This window comes from Ambystoma mexicanum, chromosome 5p (assembly GCF_040938575.1).
Source record: "Ambystoma mexicanum isolate Mex_15411 chromosome 5p, UKY_AmexF1_1, whole genome shotgun sequence".
Taxonomy (NCBI): Eukaryota; Metazoa; Chordata; class Amphibia; order Caudata; family Ambystomatidae; genus Ambystoma; species Ambystoma mexicanum.
In genome coordinates, this window is record NC_090930.1 from 758,826,819 (window position 1) to 758,846,339 (window position 19,521).

Consider the following 19,521-nt stretch of genomic DNA (forward strand, 5'->3'; position numbering starts at 1 on the left):
CCAGGAGGTGGTGGAACCCCCATACCGAGGTGGTCGAGTTGGCCAGAAAGTGCCCCATCGCCTTATGGAGGGAAAGGAGCCTCTCGGGCCTGGGGAACACTGGAGTGGTACAACAATCGTGAACCGCAGAAACTTCCGATGCGGCTGGTAAATGGGGACATGAAGGTATGCATCCTTGATGTCTGGGAAAAAAATCCAGTCCCCTGCACACAGAGATTCAGTCATGTGTGGGGGTGTAATAATTTAGAAGCATTTCAGAGGTAAAGACAGGTTGAGACATGACAGGTCCAAGACTACCTTCAGGGTTTGAAGTCGGCCCTGCCTTGAGATAGAGGTAAGGATTTCCGCCCTGGCTAAGTCAGAATGGCCAAGGATTTGGTGGTTTGTGTTGAGGTCTCCTAGGTCAGGTCGTCATCGGTGGACGAATGAAAGAGGGCCAGGCGCAAGAGGGCGCAAGGGCCCCGTGACACGATCTGGTTCAGACATGGGAGGATACGCCTTGGGCCCAAAACAGAAGCATCAACCTCAGAGATCATTCTTTTAAGCACTGAGCCCTCGGCCAGCTGGCCGGTAAAGGAATCGCCCTAACACACCTCAGAGGGAGCTCCAGAAGGCAGTTTGCCCTCAAGACCTGAACCGGTAGTTGTGCTGGATCGTGCAAAGGACTGACTCAGAGGCAGAACACAACAATACTTAGCCCCATGGGGTCGATAAGGACGACGAACTTGATCGCCCCTCTGTGGACCGCCCGGTAGAGCCCCTTAGCCCCTCGGCTTGTGAGCCATTAGCCTTAGCGGCCTCGGGCCTGCCAGGAACCCTTACCCATGGAATCCCCTGGATAAGAGTCTCGAGGAGCCGAACTAAACAAAGGGCCTACACCTTGTCTTGACATGAGGTCCTGAAGACGTTAAGGTGGCCTGGAGGAGAAGCGTGGAAGATCTCCCTCCAACATGACAACCGATTATTCAATACCCAGTGACATGGACCGCCTACGGGCATATCCCCCTGACGAGCCAGTCGTCGAGATACCGATAGACATGGTGGCCCTGGGCCCTGAGAAGGGTGCCACTGCATTCATAAATCTGGTAAAGACCCTGGGGGCTGAATTGATGCCAAAGGGTAGAAACTTGTATTGGAAACGGCAGCCCATGATCCTGAACCTCAGAAAGGATGGATGAGGCACCAAATCGGGACGTGTAGGTATGCGTCTTCCGATACAGGGAGCACATCCAGTCTCCCCTGCACAATGTCTCCGCAATAAGCGCTGGGGTCACCATCTTGAAATTTTGAAGAGGGAGGGAGCCTGATTCTTCTTGTGAATGGCAAAAATCCTGGATTAGAAGCCCATACCATGCTGGGGGGCTGGGACTTCATCCACTGCCTGACTCCCTACGAGTGATCGAAATTCAGCCAACAGAGTTGCTGTCCCAATCTGTGGGGGTGGAGGAGAGGGGAGGGAGGAACCGGTAGGCGGTAGCCCGTGGACACTACCGAGAGGATCCAGGGGTCTGCAAACCTTGCGTGCCAATACTGTGCGTGAAGAGTAAGCCTGGCCGCCACCCCCCCCCCCGCAATACAACACCCCCCGACACCCACCACCCCACCACCACCACCCCTGAGACACTTATACCCCGAAGGGGCATGTCATGCCTATTTTCCCCTCTCAGGCTGGGGCTCCGGAGGGCGACTGAATGAAGCCCTAATTCCCCGCCTTGTGCTGGTTACGCCGGTGCTGACTTGGAGATCGTTCCGGCTGTCTTGACCTGGAAGCCCCAGAACACGCTGAAGACCCGCCCCTTGTCGGAACACTGGTGCGTCTGACTGTACGTCTTGGCTGTAGACTTCAGGAGGATAGATAAGGATTTTCTAGTCCGTAAACCGTTTTTCTTCGTATCCAATTCCTCATCGGTGGTGGAATGAAAAAGGTTGCCACACTCGAATGGAAGGTCCAATATGCGTTCATGGACGTCCGGGTTCAACTTGGTTGCTAGTAGCCAGGCAGTCCTCCTCATGTCCGTGGCGATGCAGATGGCACAGCCTGAGGTGTCTATATGCACCACGGTGGACTCCATGATGTCCTGAGCCACCATTTTTGTTTCTGCCAGCCCTGACTCGAAGCGCGCCTGACTCGGCACCGTAGGTTCCAGAAGCAAGCCTGCTATTTCCCGTCAAAGTCTTTGATTTAACGGCTGCAAGCATAGCGTCTGCATTAGACCGGCGAAGGGAGGCGTTGGAATAGACCTTCCCATATGTCTCCAAGATCTTCACCTCCTTGCCTAGGAGTGTCGAGGACGAAGTGGCTGAGAAAGACTGCAGCTTGGAGTAGAGTGAGGCCGCAGCAATCACAGGGGAGTGTGGTTGAGGGTGTGCCGACAGCAAGAGTGGATCCCCTCCAATTCCCTGTACTTGGCGTCAATGCGTCGATTGGTAGGCTGTACCGAATGGGGTTTCAGCCATCCCTTTTAAGCCAAAGCGTCAAAGTCCTTCTGCATCGGAATCCCCATTCTAGCTGCGGGGCGTAGAGTGAGGACCTCGGCAAGGACCCCCACCTCCGGTTGTTCAACCTCGGTTGTGGAAGCGCCAAGTATTCGGCCAGACCTGCAATCTGATCATGGAATGCTTTGGCCGAAGACGGTGTGTCCGGGCCCTCCTCCTCAACGGTGTCCAGCAGGGTGTCCTGCAGGTCATGAGCAGGTGGAGGATAACTGGGCGCAGAAGGCTGAGGTGTGCTGACCAGAGCCGGAGGCTGCTCTGGAGGCTGCTGCGGAACCACCTGGGCTGCAGGAGGCAGGGGCGCCGGAACCGTGGGCTCCCAGCGTGGGCAGCTGGGTCTGCGCGTGGGACTGAGGCCCTGAAGCCATATGAGGAATGACTGTGGGCGCTAGCGGATGGACTGGAAGGAGCATGTCCCTGATCACATCCCAAAGGATGGATAACATCTCAGGGGATCTCATAAGAGTGAGGCATTTTTCAAAATACCTGTTGTCACAGGCCGATGGGGCACTAGGTGGCACCGGAGTAGGAACAGGGCCCCAGAGGTTGCCGAGGACTGTGCGTGCTCTGTCTTGCTGGTTGCGGGGTGTATCTGCCCTGGACCGCTGAAGGATATGCTGTAGGCCAAGTACCTGGCGAAGACCAGTCCCAACTGGAAACTCGTTCTCCTACCTGCTCCCCGAAAGGGGATGGTGTCGGACGAGCAACCATTTTGTCGGGCTGCATGCCACGTGCCTGCCATTGTGGTGCTTGCTGCGCTGGGTCCGGCCTCCTCCTGGACTCTTGGCGGTGAAGCTCGAGGCCTACCCTGCATGTCAGGACGGGGCCTGGTAGGCATCGTGCCCTCGGCTGTGTCGCCGGTAGTGCTGCGTACAGGTGCCCCCCCCCAGACATATATCCAGTAGTAGGGCGTAGCCCCTACCATGGACACCCGGTAAAAGAACCTTGCGGTCCTTCCGCGACCTCACCGGCAGTATCTAGTGAAACCTCGGCCTGGCGGCAGGTAGCTGAAACAGCCTCAGTACCTGTGCTGGTGTCGCAACATATACAGTCCCTCCTGCTCTTACGTTTACTGGGGAAGGAATCGCCCTTGCGGGGTGGAGATGAAAAAAGTGTCCCTACCTTGGGCCTTAACTTGTGCTTGACGAAGTTCTTCAAGTCCTCTGAAGGCGATCGTTCGAAGAGCTCCCTCCACCGAGCTAAGCTGTTCTTCAGAGCATGCAGTGTAAGCGCATCACACACAGTACAACCCTCCCAGCTGTGGTCGGGGCCAAGGCCGCGGAGGCAAAGAGCGTGGGGGTCAGACGTAGGGAAGAGCCCCTTGCAGGCTGGACACTTGCTGATGCCCGCTAACGTTGGCATGCGCCGGGGAGGAGTGTGGCGCCAGAGGACCGAGCACCTGATTAAAGACAAAAGACAGTATCTGAGGAAGAGCGTGTGGAATTACAAGTCCAAAGCCAACTCCAGTAGCGCTGGTCAAAGCAGTCGGCTCCCGTTGACACGGAAAAGAGGACTGGAGAGTGGTGCTATTGGGCTCATACTACCTGGGCCGCACCCCTGCATGCCTCTAAACTGAAAGGGAAGAAGATTTTTTCTGGTGGAAAAAGGTTCTGTCCCCATCCCTGGTGAGGGACGCCCATGCAGTATGGAGGAAAGAGAACGGGATGGAACAGTAATTGTGGGGAGTAGATTTGTTAATTAAGGTATTCAATTGATGAAGTGCTAAACATTTTGCTGTATGTTATAAGAAAGATGGTTAATACAAGGGAGTCCACTAAAACATAACAGCAATATTTTTGCTGGAAACGGGTTTGGAAGAATTCAGCCCACTAGGATGGCTGTTGGGCAAAATTATATGCAGTACCCTTTGCACAAGGTAAGGCCTGCAGCCTCATTACCTGCCTGCCTCACCCTCCTCATCGGCTAACCCATATCACTCCCCTGCGCACCGCGCCCTGCAAGCACCGTAATGCACGCCTACGGTCGCGCACCCACCCCCTTCTCATCAACACCTACACACCCGGCTTGGATCATCGTAACGGGAGGATAGGCTTGAGATGCCAGCCTCTTCGCTTCTCGCACACCTCCACCAAGGCCTACTTGGTCGAGAGGGCTGCCGACCACACTGCAGCCACGCCACGTCAGTCTCATCACATGAGCAACCCTGACACCAACTCTAGGGTCACCACGAACTACATGCCCATCCACAGCATCTATTTGGCACCACCCAGGCCTAACCCTTGTGCCAGCACCTTGCTCACTACTCACACTGCTGCCCTACCCACAACTGTTGACACTGCTAAGCCTATTCCAAAGGTTGCTCCTATGCCTACTGCACATGTGGTTGTTCCTGTGTCTACTGTGCATAATGCTATGCCCAAAGTTGCTCCTATGCCTACTGCGCATGTGGTTGCTCCCGTGTCGACTGTTGATAATGATCTGTCTATTGATGAGACCCTGCTCAATGCCCACGCCAATGACCCCATGATCATTCCAGCTGTGGCCCCGTCCACATCCACCAGCCCACCTGCTCCTAAGCACCCTACTCCCTACACACTCAGCTGTGCAATGCTTAATGCACGCTCTGTGCCTGTCCACGCTCTTGACGACCTGCTCATCAAGGACAACCTTGATCACCTCATCCTTACTGAAACATGGCTCAATGAGAGCTCAGGCCCAGCACTATCGCTGGCTATTCCATCTGGATACTCTATTCTCAGGAAAGACCGCACCTCCCACAGAGGTAGAGGCGTCGCCCTCATCGCTAGGGAAAAATCTTGCCATCAGAGTAATCGATGGACTACTTGACAACAACAGCGACTACCTCCCACTAAAAATTAACGTCTCCCCTAACTGCACCATAACTATGCACATCGTGTATAGACCCCCAGGCCCGAGCCTTGACTTGCACGACACCCTCATCCCTGCACTCTCCAACAACATCAAAAAGTCATCACAGGTTATACTTCTAGGAGATCTCAATCTAGGACTCAATGACCCCAAGGACTCCCCAGCCAAATCACTCAAGAAGGCACCATCTAACCTCGGCTTCTTGCAATCTATTTCTGACCCTACACACATCAAAGGGCGCACCCTTGACTGGATCAGCCACCATAACTGCTCCATCCTCATCACCGCAAACACCCCCATCCCTTGGTCCGACCACCACTACATCCAATTCAACCTTGGAACCAAGAAAGTTGCCCTCTCACCCTGCCACCTACACAAGGAGCTCACGTCTACTCATAGCAGAGAATCTAGCACCCTACCTTCTTCACTCTGCCCTACAGGCCCCATCCTCCAATAACCCCGAAACATTAGCCAACACTTTCAGGGAAGTCATCACATCAGCCGTGGACGCCATCGCCCCTTTGACTCTCAAAAAAGCCGAAAAGGCCAAACATGCTAATGCTTGGTTCACTAAAGAACTCCTTGACCAACGTACCCTAAAGAGGACTGCCCTCTCCGCATGGAAAGCCAACCCCTCTGAAGCCACCAAACAAAAGTTCAAAGCCATCTCCAAATCCTATAAAACAAACATTACCATAGCCAAAGCTGCCTCCTTTAATGCCAGGATCACCGATGCCAAGTCGGGCTCCAAAGAACTATTCACCATCTTTAGGGAATTGTAAAAAACCACCTGCTCCCCCTTCCTTAGTCCTCAAGGATGCCAAGTGGTGTAATAGCATCCAATCCGCCATGTTCGAGAACCTCAACACTCTCCGAACCAAAATTTGCGGACACCAAAAAGCACTCTCTACCCTTATAGCCAATCTGCACGCCAAACCACCTAACAAGACTATCCCCTCCCCGCCTTTTGACTTCAAAGATGTCTCAGAATTAGAGGTCATTGCCCTGCTCAACTCCATTAAACCTTCCAACTGTAAGGGCGATGCCTGCCCAGCTAGTCTCAACAACTCGGCACACATCCTGGCCCCATTCCTTACTGCGTTTATTAACTCCTCCTTCCAGTCAGGCCATGTCCCGTCTGGACTTCAGGAAGCCTGGGTACGCCCACTCCTTAAAAAACCCTCTCCCGACCCAACGGTCCCTGGGAACTAGATACCCATCACCACTGTTCAGTTCCTGCTTAAAATACTGGACAAAGCAGCCAACCTGCAAGTCCAGAAATTACTGGAAGACAACCGTCTCCTCGGCCTGCGGCAATCCGGGTTCCGTCCACGCCACGGCACTGAGACGGCAATCCTTGATCTAAAGAACCAAATGGATGATCTCAGAGACAAAGGCAAACCTGCTCTCCTATTGCTCCTGGATCTTTCCGCCGCCTTTGATTTAGTGGACCACGACACCCTGTGCCACCATCTAGCCACCCAAGCCAATTTCTCCACCAAAGCATGTCAATAGATCACCTCCTTCCTCCAAGAAAGAGCCATGAAGGTCTTCTCTGACTCAGCAGCCGCCTCTCCCAGCCTCATCACCTGCGGTGTCCCTCAAGGCTCTTGTATTGAACCCACGCTTTACAACCTCTTCACTAGGCCTTTGTTCAACATCCTCGACTCCCTTGGCATCTCGTATACCAACTACGCGGATGACACACAGGTCCTTATCCCACTTACCGGAGATTACCTAGCCAACACTAAAACCCTCACCTCATCTACTCCAGCATCCAATCCTGGATGGCAGAGAATTGGCTCTGCCTTAACAGTGATAAAACTGAACTCCTCCTCATAGGCTCCCCACTGACGCTGGGCAACCTCGGTTATCAATACACCTCCTTCACCCTCGATAACATCCCCATTAAGGTCTCCAACTACGTGAAGACGCTCAGAGTCTACCTGGATTCCAACCTATCCATGGACAGACAGGTGAATGCTATCGCCGCCTCCTCAGCGTACTACTCCAAAGTCCTTAACGCTGCCAGGCCCTTCCTGTCCCCCCATAACCGCCTTACCATTGCTAGGGCAATTATAGGGTCAAGGCTAGACTATTGTAATGCCTTCTTCGTTGGGACCTCCAACAAAAACATTGACAAATTGCAGCTAGTCCAGAAAAACGCTCTGAGGGCAGCCACAGGTACAGCCAGAAGAGACCATATCTCTGAAATCAGGAGGCAGGCTCACTGGCTCCCAGTCAAACAGAGAATTGTCTTTAAGACCCTCGCTATCACCCACAAATGCCTGCACGAACTTGCCCCCCCTTACCTAACACACAGAATCACCAAGCACACGGCCACAAGACCCTTAAGGTCACACTGTATCAACACAATTGTCACGCCCACCACGCGTAAAGTGCGCGCTGGTGGCTCTAGCTCAAAAAGAAATGGCGAATAAACCCAGCCGGAGCCAAAATAAAATGCATTTGGTCAAGCAGGTTTATGTTTGAGGCTAATATAATAGCCTAAAACATTACCATGCTTATATAAGATAATCGCAGTAGAAAAGTTAGGGTAGATACCACTGCCACCAGGTAAGTCTTAATGTAAAGGGAGCGAAACAATGCTCCAAGAGGCACAGACAAAAAGGGATAAGAGTTAACCCTTTCCAATACTCCATGCAAGACGGGGTGTACTGGGTCTGTGGTGTAAAGTGACTAAAGTAAAGTTAATGGCAACTTTACCCTTTTCTGGGGGACAGTAGTCAGCCCCAGAAAATGGAGTCGGTGGGAAGTCTCAAAGACAATCCTGTGTCACTGCACTGAAGGTGCTTTGTAACACACATGAAAATATGAGGCCATGGAGTAGGTGAGGCTCCAGTGCTCAAGATCACACAAAGTGAAACCACACACAGCAAAACACATGTAAGAGTGGGAAAAAGGCTCACACTCTTACCAGGTGAGAAAAATAAATCCTAGAAATCCAGCAAAGCTACTGAGGGACTCATTAGGTAAGGGAAATCAGCCATTTATGAGAATTCTCCCTAACAATGGCAAACCAGATTATTTTTTGTTTCATGTTGTGATCCCAAAGTAAGACGATTGGCTGGTAGATCAAGCAGTCCAATGGGCCTTTAAAATATCTACCTTCTTAAGCTCAGTTGCGACTGGTGATAGATATCTGGTTACTATTGTGAGGCGCGGGATACCTGCATCAATAATGAAGTTGAATTAAAAGGGCCAGTTTGTCATTAATAACACAACTGTGTAATAAATTAATTAGAAGAACTACAGACAGATAAATCTCACAGCTGTAGCAATGGTAATGAATGGGGAGGGGGACATGAGTTGCCTTGTTTACTTGTGTCACATATACATCAAATGGAATGTTAAATTTAAATAAAAACAGCATTTATCAGGTGGTAGTCAATCAGACTAATTCCAATATGTATGGTCTTTCACCAAAGGATTAAATACTGAACTCTATAACTAGTTTCCCAGTGTTGGCATTTTTCATGTACTCAAATGCTTTGAATACATTTCAGACATCAGGCAGGTAATCAGTCGCACCTGAGAAGTGGAGGGGTGGTAAAGAGAAGTGTGAGGCTCCACCTCTGGAAGACAGTTTCAGGTTCATATAGTTGTCAAGTTGCATGAAGATATAAATTACACCTTTACAGCTCCACAGGCCAGGAGGCTAGCTTGCATGCGACTATGAACAATGTCAATGCTGCAGAACAACAGTTACAGTTAAGAAATTATTTCATTGATACACAAGCTTAAAATGATCTCCCAATGTTGGCAAGCAAGCTCAAGAGCCCATGCGTCTCAAAGATAACCGGCAGAGAATCTGCAAATGTGCTCGATGCACATGTGAACATGTGCTCACTCTTGCGCACACTTTATGGTCTTCCCAAGGCCTGCGGGTCTTTTCACAGAACACTAGCAGCAGTACGGCATGTGGTGAAGGGATGAAGCCAGGCATGGATCATGGACCGGCCTTCAAACAAAAACTACTACGGACCAGAAACAGGAGCTCACACTTAGTAAATTACTGCAAATGACTGTTTTTTTATTCCCTACCAATGAAAAGAGAAAGTCAACTCGACACCCAGTTGGGAGGGCCAGTTTCCCACAATCTTAACAGGCAGAGCACTGGCACAGGAAGCAACCAACACTCCTGACACAAACTAAACCATTAGAAAATCTACTTGCGTGCACTTCAGGAGACGGAAGAGTTTACCCACAAGAGGGGAAGAGAGGCATATGGCCAGAGAAACACAGGAATTAATGGGGCAAACAATCAATTACTGTTCCATTCACATTCTTAACTACACTATAAAATGCAGCAATTCTCCGTTAGCATGATGGGGGAAGAGAATGAACCTTCTGAGAGCCGATGTTAGAGACAGACTGGAAGAGGAGAGATTGGACTAGAGAGGGAGAGGATGGAGGAGGATAGGGGAGAGAAAATATGGGAGTGAAGATGGTAAAAAGTGAAACGAGCAGGAGAGGGAGGAGCATGAGTTAGATGATTCACAAAGAGCATGTAGAGGTCTTAGAACCTACAGATGGCAGAGGTAAGACGGAAGAATTCAAGACATCCATATAATCCTTCCCCCAAGAACAAAGCCCAAGGTTCTGACCGGTTCACTGCATTAGTTCATAAAATCGTTAAAAATAATTGGTGAAACCTATTATAAACCAAATATTTACCAGTTTTCTTATTTCAGAGGGGGGCAACCTAGTCTATGACGGAAACATGCTTCTGCCAAACTAGTTAAGGAGCTCAAAGACTATGCCTCCTAAAGCCCCCATCACCTTAATCAGGATGCAAACATTTTCTCCAATGTCATAACACCATGTCGCAACCACATGGACAGCAATAATGATATATACAGACAAACAAATGACTTACCCCCTGGTAATGTTCTTTCGGCGGGATGCTCCTCCCACGTATTCCTCATCTTTGATATACTCTGGTATCCTGCTTGCAGCTCAGACTTTTCTCAGCAAAGGGCGCTGCGCTTCGTCGACCTCGGGTCCCTCGAGAGCCTCTGTCCTCCTCGAGTATGATGTGGACACTGGTATATATGGCAAGCACTGCGCCCGTTGCCTCAATTTGTGTTTTTCCTCTCACCAGCACAGCAGTCTCGAAGATGAGAACAATTGGGCATTAACAGCGAGGACGGTGTAAACCACGGAAACTCCTTCTTGACCGAGGGGAAGGGTGGGAGGGAGATGAGGAATATGTGGTATAAACACCCACTCGAAAGAACATTACCAGGGTAAAGTAATTTTTTCTTCGAATGGATTTTGTCCTTCCACGTATCCCTCATAGCAGTTGTAAGGAGCTCACACTTAGTAAATTACGACAAAGTGTAGATGAACCGCTGTAGAAAAAGTTGCATGTGTTGCTTTCAGTGCCATACTCCCTGCAGAGAAAACTTTATTTCCCATGGCATCAAGCCTTTAATCCTGTTCGGAGGGACTGTGGGATAAACTGCTCCGTTCGATGCAGCAGCAGCTTGTATAACAAGGCTTTGTGGACTCAGATGTTTCAAAATAAACTCTGGATCCACTGATGAGGGTCTGTATTTTTGTATGAAGTCCTTGTGAACAGCAGGGTTGGTATCTGGATTTTTCAAGTTCTCTAGAACTGTATTCTTCACTGCTTTATCGAAGGGAAGCACAGGTCCTTAGGAGGTGCCCCGTCCAAAATATCTGTAAGGTCATCCTGTTCATATTCAACAGATCTACCCGATCCAAGATATTCAATAACCTTTGCCATTACTGATCTATAAGATGCATTAGCATGTCCTGAACCTTCAGGAGTACCTAAATCAACCTCTGGAGAGGTGTCTAGACCACTGGCATCCTGCAGGGTTGTCCACAAGCTCTATCATTTTGTATTCCAGTGATAGCAGCTCCTCTGGAACACCAGGAGTGCAGTATTCCCTACCAAAACTATTAGTAGGGCGATCTTCCTCCAACTCTTCCTCAAATAGAGGCCGTGGACTTTAAAAAGTCTTTCCCTGAGGTTTAATAACCTTTGATGGACTTTCAAAAGGCCTCGAGGGCTTCCACCCTGACTGTTTCGGTGTCGATACTCGCCTTCGACTAATGTGTTAGACAAGGAGGGTCCCTTTGAGGGGTGGAGGCCATGAGAGGCGTATAAGATGCCTTTGAATCCTTCGACCTACTCGAGCGCGTATTTAGTGGTTTTCACAGACAACACCCCGTCGGCTTCTCACGCAATGGGGTCGGGAGTCTCCAATGACTTCAACGAAGGGGCTGGCTTTGCCGCCATCTCAAACACCTTTAACATTTGCCATCAGAACTTTTCCAGTTAGACTTGACTAGCCCCCCTTTTTTAGGAAATCTTACCAGTTTCCCTTCGGGCGAGGAATCCATAGAGAACCGATGACTCATTTTCTTTGATCACCTTGAAGATGACGAAGAGGACCGCTGAGTTCTCGAACGCTTCAAATTTTCCCATGCCTCTTGGCCTGGCGCAGAGATCTCCCTCTTGGGCTCTTATCTTCGGATTAAACTTTAATGGGGGTCACTGAAGACTAACTCTGGATGGTTTGCCCAAAGCAAGTTTCCCCTTCCTCTCCTTTAACGCTTTTCCAGTCAGACTGGCACAAGCCACAATCTTCGATGATGTGGCCCATCCGCAGGCACCAGAGACATGCTCAATGAGGATCAGTTATGGACATCTTAGCCGAACACTCAGCACATTTCTTGAAGCCTGTTTTCAGGGTAAGAGCAGACATTTTTTTAACGATATTCGTAACTATGCAGTCAATAGCACGCCGAGGCGAAGAACCGTTTCGAGCAGCTGTGCAGAAAAAGAGAACTGAGGCAACGGGCGCAGTGCGTACCATATATACCAGCGTCAATGCCATACTCAAGGAGGACAAAGGCTCTCGAGGGACACAAGGTCGACGACGCACAGCGCCCTCTGAGGAGAAAGTTTCTGAGTGCAAACAGGATATCGGAGTATATGAAAGAGGAGGAATGCTTGAGAGGACAATCCATTCAAAAAGAGGACTTGGGCTGGTGATAGTTATGTCTTATCGGAAAACTGGGCATGTCATTTGCATGTTGGCTGCATGTTGGCCTTTGATGCATGTGGTCAGCATATAAACTGTAGCAGAGCCCTCAACTGTAGACAGTTGACCCAGAGATTGATAGACTATTTACAATACCCTTGTCTCACATCAACCTATAGAATACATCTGAGTCCCATGAAAAAAAAATCGGTCCAGCTGTCACATAATCACTGACCTAGCAGTCGTCCTTATGCTTTAATATGCACTGCATGATTAAAACACTTGAACCTAGTCATTGAGGAATCTCACCGAACAGCAACTAATGTTCGATGTTAGGCAAAGTTTGTATGCAGTAGCCTCTGGGACCACTACACACAACTCTGACTACTGGTATAGGCAACCCAACCTTTGGTATAAGCTTGTACTACACAGTTTTGGTAGTGCTCGGAGCAGCCAGGCTTATCTCAAGAGGGGCAAATGTGAGCTGTAGTGGAGGTACACTGATTTACAATTACAGCTATTCGAATAAACGCTTACACTCAAGGTTTCTTGCATAAACAATTATTAATTCATCAGTCAGTTAGAAAGACTTCTTCAGAAGGGAGCAATATGATAGTAACACACAAATACACTTCAATACTGTACACTGTTAGTTTCTAAATCAGTAAAATCCCTTTTGGCATGGCCCACAGACACAACCTACACCCACAGGTGACTTCATTAACTAGGGTGCTAGGGACATTAATATCTTCCTGTTGGCATTTAGAATACTTTCAGAAATCAGTAAAAGGCAAAGGTTATTATAACAAGAGATTACAAATATTCTTAAGCAGGCAAATACTTTTGGATCCCCCAAGAAGAGTCATACAATTCAATAGGCTAAGCCAAAGCAAACGGGCAAAAGTCTTGCATAGGATGAAGCACTTCTGGTAAGTAAATGGAAAAGTCTTTTCTTAGCAGTCTTTGATGAAAAGAAGAATCAAATTTAGGGTCACAAGCTGATTAGGCTTGTGAGTTGTAAAAGTTTCAAGCAACTCTACAGTAAGAGGTAAGTTCTCTTAGACTTGTTTTACAGTACCTTAGAAATGAAGAAAAGATGGAGCTGATGACTTCTGTTCCTATGCAGCTCTGCAGATCTCACTGTTCTTGGGCCTCAGTCGTGGGGACAAGAGGGAGGACGTTGTGGACTCCTGCAATGCAATGGCACGGTCAAAACAGGCAAACTTCACTTTCAGTGGCTGTTCAGTGTTTCAGCTCCTCGTGTCTACCGCAAATAGCAACACTGCAGTTCCTGGCTGTCGAGATGGACTTTCCTTGCTTCTGGGGTCCCTCACTCTGTTGAGGGGGCTCAGGCTTGGTCAGTCCTGCTTCCTGGGAGCCCGGAGGATCTTCCAAAAGCTTTAGGCCAGCTTAAAAGCAACACACACAATCTGGTGTTCCTCTCCCTGGCTATACGGGTTCCAGCAGCAACTCTGTGGAAATTCAACCAGCTCCGAGATGGATGTCCAGGTGGCTTACTTTGGAGTTGATTGGTCCCACCAACTCAAAGGGAGAAGTCGTTCTTGCAGGGGCTTCTCTGTCGATGCAAACTTGGCGTTTCGGCACTGCAGCAGGGCTTCACCGAGCAAACCAACAGTCCAGGAGGCGTCTTCAAGCTTTTCTTCGGTTCCTTCATCCAGTGGTCGACTCTGCCTTCCAAGCCAAAGGACTCGCTTTTTATTCAGTTCTCTCCCATTCATTTCAGCCTAGCTGTCACTCACCCAGCAGGGTGGCTGTCCTTGTCGGACAGTCAGCCTGCCAATCACTACAGAGTGCATTTGGGTGTCCTAAGAGACTAAGTACAGGGAGTTTCTGGCACCTCCCTCACTTCCTGCCTACCCCAGATACTCTGGAGCCAGAGGCGAGTTTCACTCGTGAAGCCTGCCAAAGGCAAAATGAACAAAGAGACCAAACCTGGTTTGCTGCGCAGAGCAAATCTCAAGAAGGACCTTTTCACAAAGAAATGGCGAGAAAAGAAGACCGGGAGCCATTTTGACAAAGATGGTACCCGTGGTTGCTTTACAGCAGGTGTGAACGCAGCCCGCGGTAAATGCACACCATGGTAGTTCAAACGAAACTGCTGCCACTAGCCATTCAATGAGAAAAGGGTAACATAAAAAATGTTACATTAGAAGCTAGACAAAGAGGATACTAGGTAAACCCTCCAGCACTCTATTGTAAGATAGTGTGTGCTGGGTCTAGAAAGTTACAATGGAAAGTAAAGTCAATTTCAATTTACTGCTCTGGGAAACAGTAGTTTATCCCAGAGAAGGTAGTTAAACCTTTGGGAAATCTGGAAGACTTCCCTGTGGCACTGCACTGAAGGTGCTGTGTTGACACAATGTAAATGATGATGCCTATGGAGTTTGTCAGACTCCACAACCAAAAGAAGCACAGAGGTAAATTTCACAATAAAATACATGAGAGTTGGAACTAGGGTCACATTCTCTCCAGGTAAAACAAATCAAGTCCTCAAAATCGAGGCAAGTTGCTGGGGGTCGCTAAAGTGGAGGGAATTAGCACAGTTCTGAGAATTCTCCCTAACATTTGATGCATTGTATTGCTCATTTACATGTTTGCACAGACTATGGTCTTCCAAAGGGCGTTCATCCACTACAGCTCTTCGAAGCAGTAACAATGGCAATAGGCACTATACTAATATCAAATAATATATCATGTTACTTCTGGTGGAACCACATTCGATGGGGTTTATCCAAAAATGTGCAGACCTTTGAAAACATTTACAGAGTACTGAAAACCAGTAGAGTGTCACATGGTTCTTTTAGCAGAAGCCACAGAGAAATAATTTGACCGTTTCTAGTTGGTATCTTGATGAGATTGCAAATTCGGATTTGGCATGGTCATGTCCATCAGTTTCACCTCTATGCACCTCGAAGCACAAAATGTGATCATTTGGCATTAAACAGATAAAACAAGATATTCAGCAGTGAGCTCTCCCAACGACAACCACAACCCTACTATACCTCAGCAATTAATGCAATATACCTCAGCAAAGCACTCACTAGTTTAATATTGCTTCATCCATATCTCAGTTAACTCCAGCCGTCTAACTTGTTTAGCCAGCTTTTCTCCTCAAGTAGAAGACTGGCCTTAACTTACTGGATTTCTAATGATCCCATAAAGGCAGCTGGTTCCCAAGCAATAACTGAATTTAATGAATTGCCCCACAGACGGCTACTGCTTGCAACTGGTTTCATCAACCTACAAAGCCTTGGATCTGGAAACTGCTACAGTAGCATTCATCTGCTGAATATGGACTGCTGAAAGCGAGAGCTGGGCAGGTAAATGCCAAAATCCTCCTGATCCTTTGAAGCATGCATCGACAGTCTCACTGTATAGAGCTTTAGAATGGTACCTGAATAACCCTTTGACATCTCTGTGCTGGAGAAATGTGGAAATGGGCTCCCGAAATCGTGTGCACATGTGCAGCAAGGAATCATCTAAAGATGGCTTCTTTATGTGGACATGGAATTTCTACAAACCCAAATATTACAGCAAAGCATTTGTTGATACCAAAGATTTCAATATTGCTCACAGGCAAGTATTCAAATCATGTACAACAGAAAGACTATGCTAAATCAACATTCTTTCTTGCAGCCAATAAGAAGTCCAGGTGATTAGAAGTATTTAGAATAATTACTGATAATTTCTGATACCCGCACAAAGGTTAGGAGGGGGCCCTATTTAGTATTTGTATTTGACGGGGTGGGGAACTGGGAAGGAGGATTCACAAAATGTGAGATGTCAATCCTAGTTAGATGTTGCACCAATTTATTTTGCATTAAACCCCATATTACTGGTGGAACAATCCCATGCAGTTCTCCAAAAGTCAACTTCACGTTTGCTCTACAAAGTGTAGCCTTAAAAGGATTATTCTTCTACAACATACTCTTTTGTTTCCATTTGATTCTCGTTTGCTTGAGTCAACATACTATGAGCAGTAATGAAATAATGCTACAATTTAGGGTGGATGTTAAGCACTGAGGTTTTTCATACACTTGGGACAGCTATGTGACATGTCAATAATAATTACCTTAAACGCCAAAACAAAAAAAAGTTTGAATACATAGATGACACCTACCTACGGACAGCAACAGATTTAGACGAGCAGTTGCTTGTTATTAAAGGAATGAGTCTCGGAACATGCGTATGCTGAAAATATAACAGAAATCTCGATGTAGCAACAATAAAATACATCAAAGGGGCAGTAATGCAATTTCCCCCATTTTAAAGGGAGGTGTGCGAAATCTATATTTTCAACCTAGTTTATATTACATTTAACATTCCATTTTCAGAACAATACAGTAATGTACACAGCAAAACCATGATGATTAAACATGCTTGATTAAAAGTAAGGCATGGGTTAATTACCTGTAACTTCTGTTCTCCAGCATTTGTATCTTTCATAGAGTCACATGCTGTATGAATACTCGCCATCAGGCTGGGAAACCTCAGTAACAGCAGTTTTTATTTAAACTGTAAAACTGCAATCACTATGTTTAGATTCGTTTTGGGTTATACGGTCCAAATCCAATGGAAAGGGCTCCTATAGCTGCACACCTTGAGGCCATCTTCAAATGATGGCATTGCGCACATAAAGTGGCAGAATGAGCCCAGGAGCCTAGCGGGGTAGGGTGGGAGGGTTGCATGTGAATCTATGAAAGAAACCAATGCTGGGGGACGGGGTTTACAGGCAACCTACTTATCCAGCATTGGATCGTACAAAGATTCACATGTTGTATGAAGAGATTACAAAGCAGTACCCATATAAGTATACTATACTAAATGGGAGGAGGAGAAGGATCACCTGCAGGAAAGCCCAAATCTCAAGATGGCCAAGTACATCCTGCCCAACACTTGACTCCTACGCAGTGTCTGTCGTTTCAGTAGAACCTTGTGAAGGTATGTACCAATATCTAGGTCACTGCTCTGCAGATATCCAACATCCGGACCCCTTAGAAGAAAGCCAAAGTGGAAGAGACAGTCATGGTGTTCACTGCCGGCCTATCTGGAAGTGACCAGCTGGCGATGTGATGGCAGTATGAAATTCAGGCAGACAACCATCTGGAAATGTAGGCTTTAGTAAGTGCGTTTGCCCACAGCCGTGGCACCAAAAGCTACTAACAGCTGGGATGACTTGCAAAAAATGCTTGGTGCTGGCTACATAATATTTCACAGACCTCATAACATATGTAGAAAGAATGCAAAGAACGTTGTTCTGCCAGAGTAGACCGAGTCAAAGAAAAAAGGGCAGGCTTGTTAAGATGAAAGGATGAAGCAACCTTCGGCATGAAAGTAGGATTACTACATAGCTGAACTGTGAATTTGCAGAAGACCAAGTAGGGCAGTTTACAAGACAGAGCTTGGATCTCCACCACTTTCCTGAGAGAAGAAATGGCAACCAGGAACTCCGTTTTCCAGGACAGTATTGTAATATCCGCTTTGTGTATGGGTCAAAGGAAGGCACCATGAGCTAGAAACACATTGAGTACCAAGGCGGGGGCGTGCATGTGCCCAGATGGAAACACATAAGTCCTTTGAGGAATTCCTTGACTAGGCACTGTGACGAGAGCGAGGATGCACCAGAGGTGCGGGTGAATATTGATATAGTGGCTAGGTGAACCTCAATTGAGGAATGTACTAGGCCAATGTGACAGTGATAACAGGTACGGAAGCACTTTTGCGAAGGATGAACATTGCTTTTTTCACAGATGCCATAAACCGCTTCCACTTACTATTATAGCATCAAACTGTAGACGTTGCAGGCACTTTCACAAGGACGTCCCTGTAGTCTTGAGGAATATGAATTTGTTAAAATTCTGGGGAAGCAGGAGGCAGGCCTTAAGGTTGAGAGAGGCCAGATTGTGGTGCATGACTGTTCTGTTGAAAATTGGTGGTAGTCGAATGGGAGGCACTGAGGAGAGGCTGAGAAGTTCAGAGAACGAGAACTGTTTCAGACAACCTGGCACCACCAGAATCAGTCTGAAATAACTTTTGAGTGAAGGACGTTCAGAATCAGTGGAAATGGCGGGAACACAAAGAAGTGTTTTCGACCATGGAACCGAGAAAGCATTCACCATGCTCGAGTATTGTAGGAATCTGCTGGCGAATGCCTTGCACTTGCTATTCTCCTTATTAGTGAAAACATCAATCTATGAGGCACTCCACATCGCACCTGGTCTTGGCGGCGTTACCACTCATGACAAGAGTGCAGTTTCCCGCTGAGGGAATCAGATATTGAGTTGTGAATGGCAGATGGAAATTCAGTAGGAACATCCATGAGCTAGAGCCCAGGTTCAAAGCGCTTGAGCTTCAATGAAGCGAATAGAGTTTGGGAACCTCCCTACTTACGAATGTAGAAAATGATGGTAGTGTTGTCAATAAATAACAAACAACTTTCCCCTAGAGGTGGAGATGGAGAAACCTCAGCAGCCAGAACACAGCTTTTAATTGGAGGAAGTTTATGTGTCTTCTTATGTGTTTATAGGTCTTCTTAAGACCAGACCCCTCTGGCACGGTAGTTGCCAGAGTAAGCTCCCCATCCTTCCAGAGGACACATAGGTGTTCTTGAACAGGCATGTGCAGCCAACAGTGTTGAATTAGAGGAATATGGGAGGACATCATCTCTAGGAGGGTTTTCAGTACATGGACTGGTGTCACTTGGTTCCTGGTGAGTAGTTCTTTCCCAGAATTGCCTTCATGCTGTCGATGTTGGGATAGCGCTGCAAGAGATTGAGTTCAGCTGGGCTCCCAGAAACAGCATCTGCCAAGAAGGAAACAAGCAGAACGTGTTGTAATTCATGAGGAATCCCAGCGAGGATATGCAGCTGATCGTGGACCTTGTATGTAGTTAGGCTTGTATAAGGGACAGTGCCCTGACCAGCCAATCGCTGATATAGAGACTAAACATGAACCCAGAGATGGCGGAGGTAGGCCGCAGCTAGAGCCAGTCTGGATTGAGGCCAAATGGCAGGGCCTTGAACTGGTATTGGAGGCCAGTCTCGGTGAATCTCAAGAATTTTGTTTGGTGGTGATGAAAGGGTATGTGGAAGAGACTCTCCCTGCTGCAACGGCCGAC

The 19,521-nt window shown here is 47.9% G+C and overlaps 1 protein-coding gene across 36 annotated transcripts in view; it reads right to left on the bottom strand.

Moving 5' to 3' along the window:
- The window catches only part of CLASP2 (cytoplasmic linker associated protein 2), a 2,478,243-nt gene that overhangs the window by 1,505,507 nt on the left and 953,215 nt on the right, over nt 1-19,521 (bottom strand). For all 36 annotated transcript variants that reach the window (XM_069613152.1, XM_069613157.1, XM_069613154.1 and 33 more), the window contains one exon: nt 16,525-16,595. In XM_069613152.1, coding sequence (XP_069469253.1) covers nt 16,525-16,595 — 71 coding nt within the window. The remainder of the gene's footprint in view (nt 1-16,524; nt 16,596-19,521) is intronic.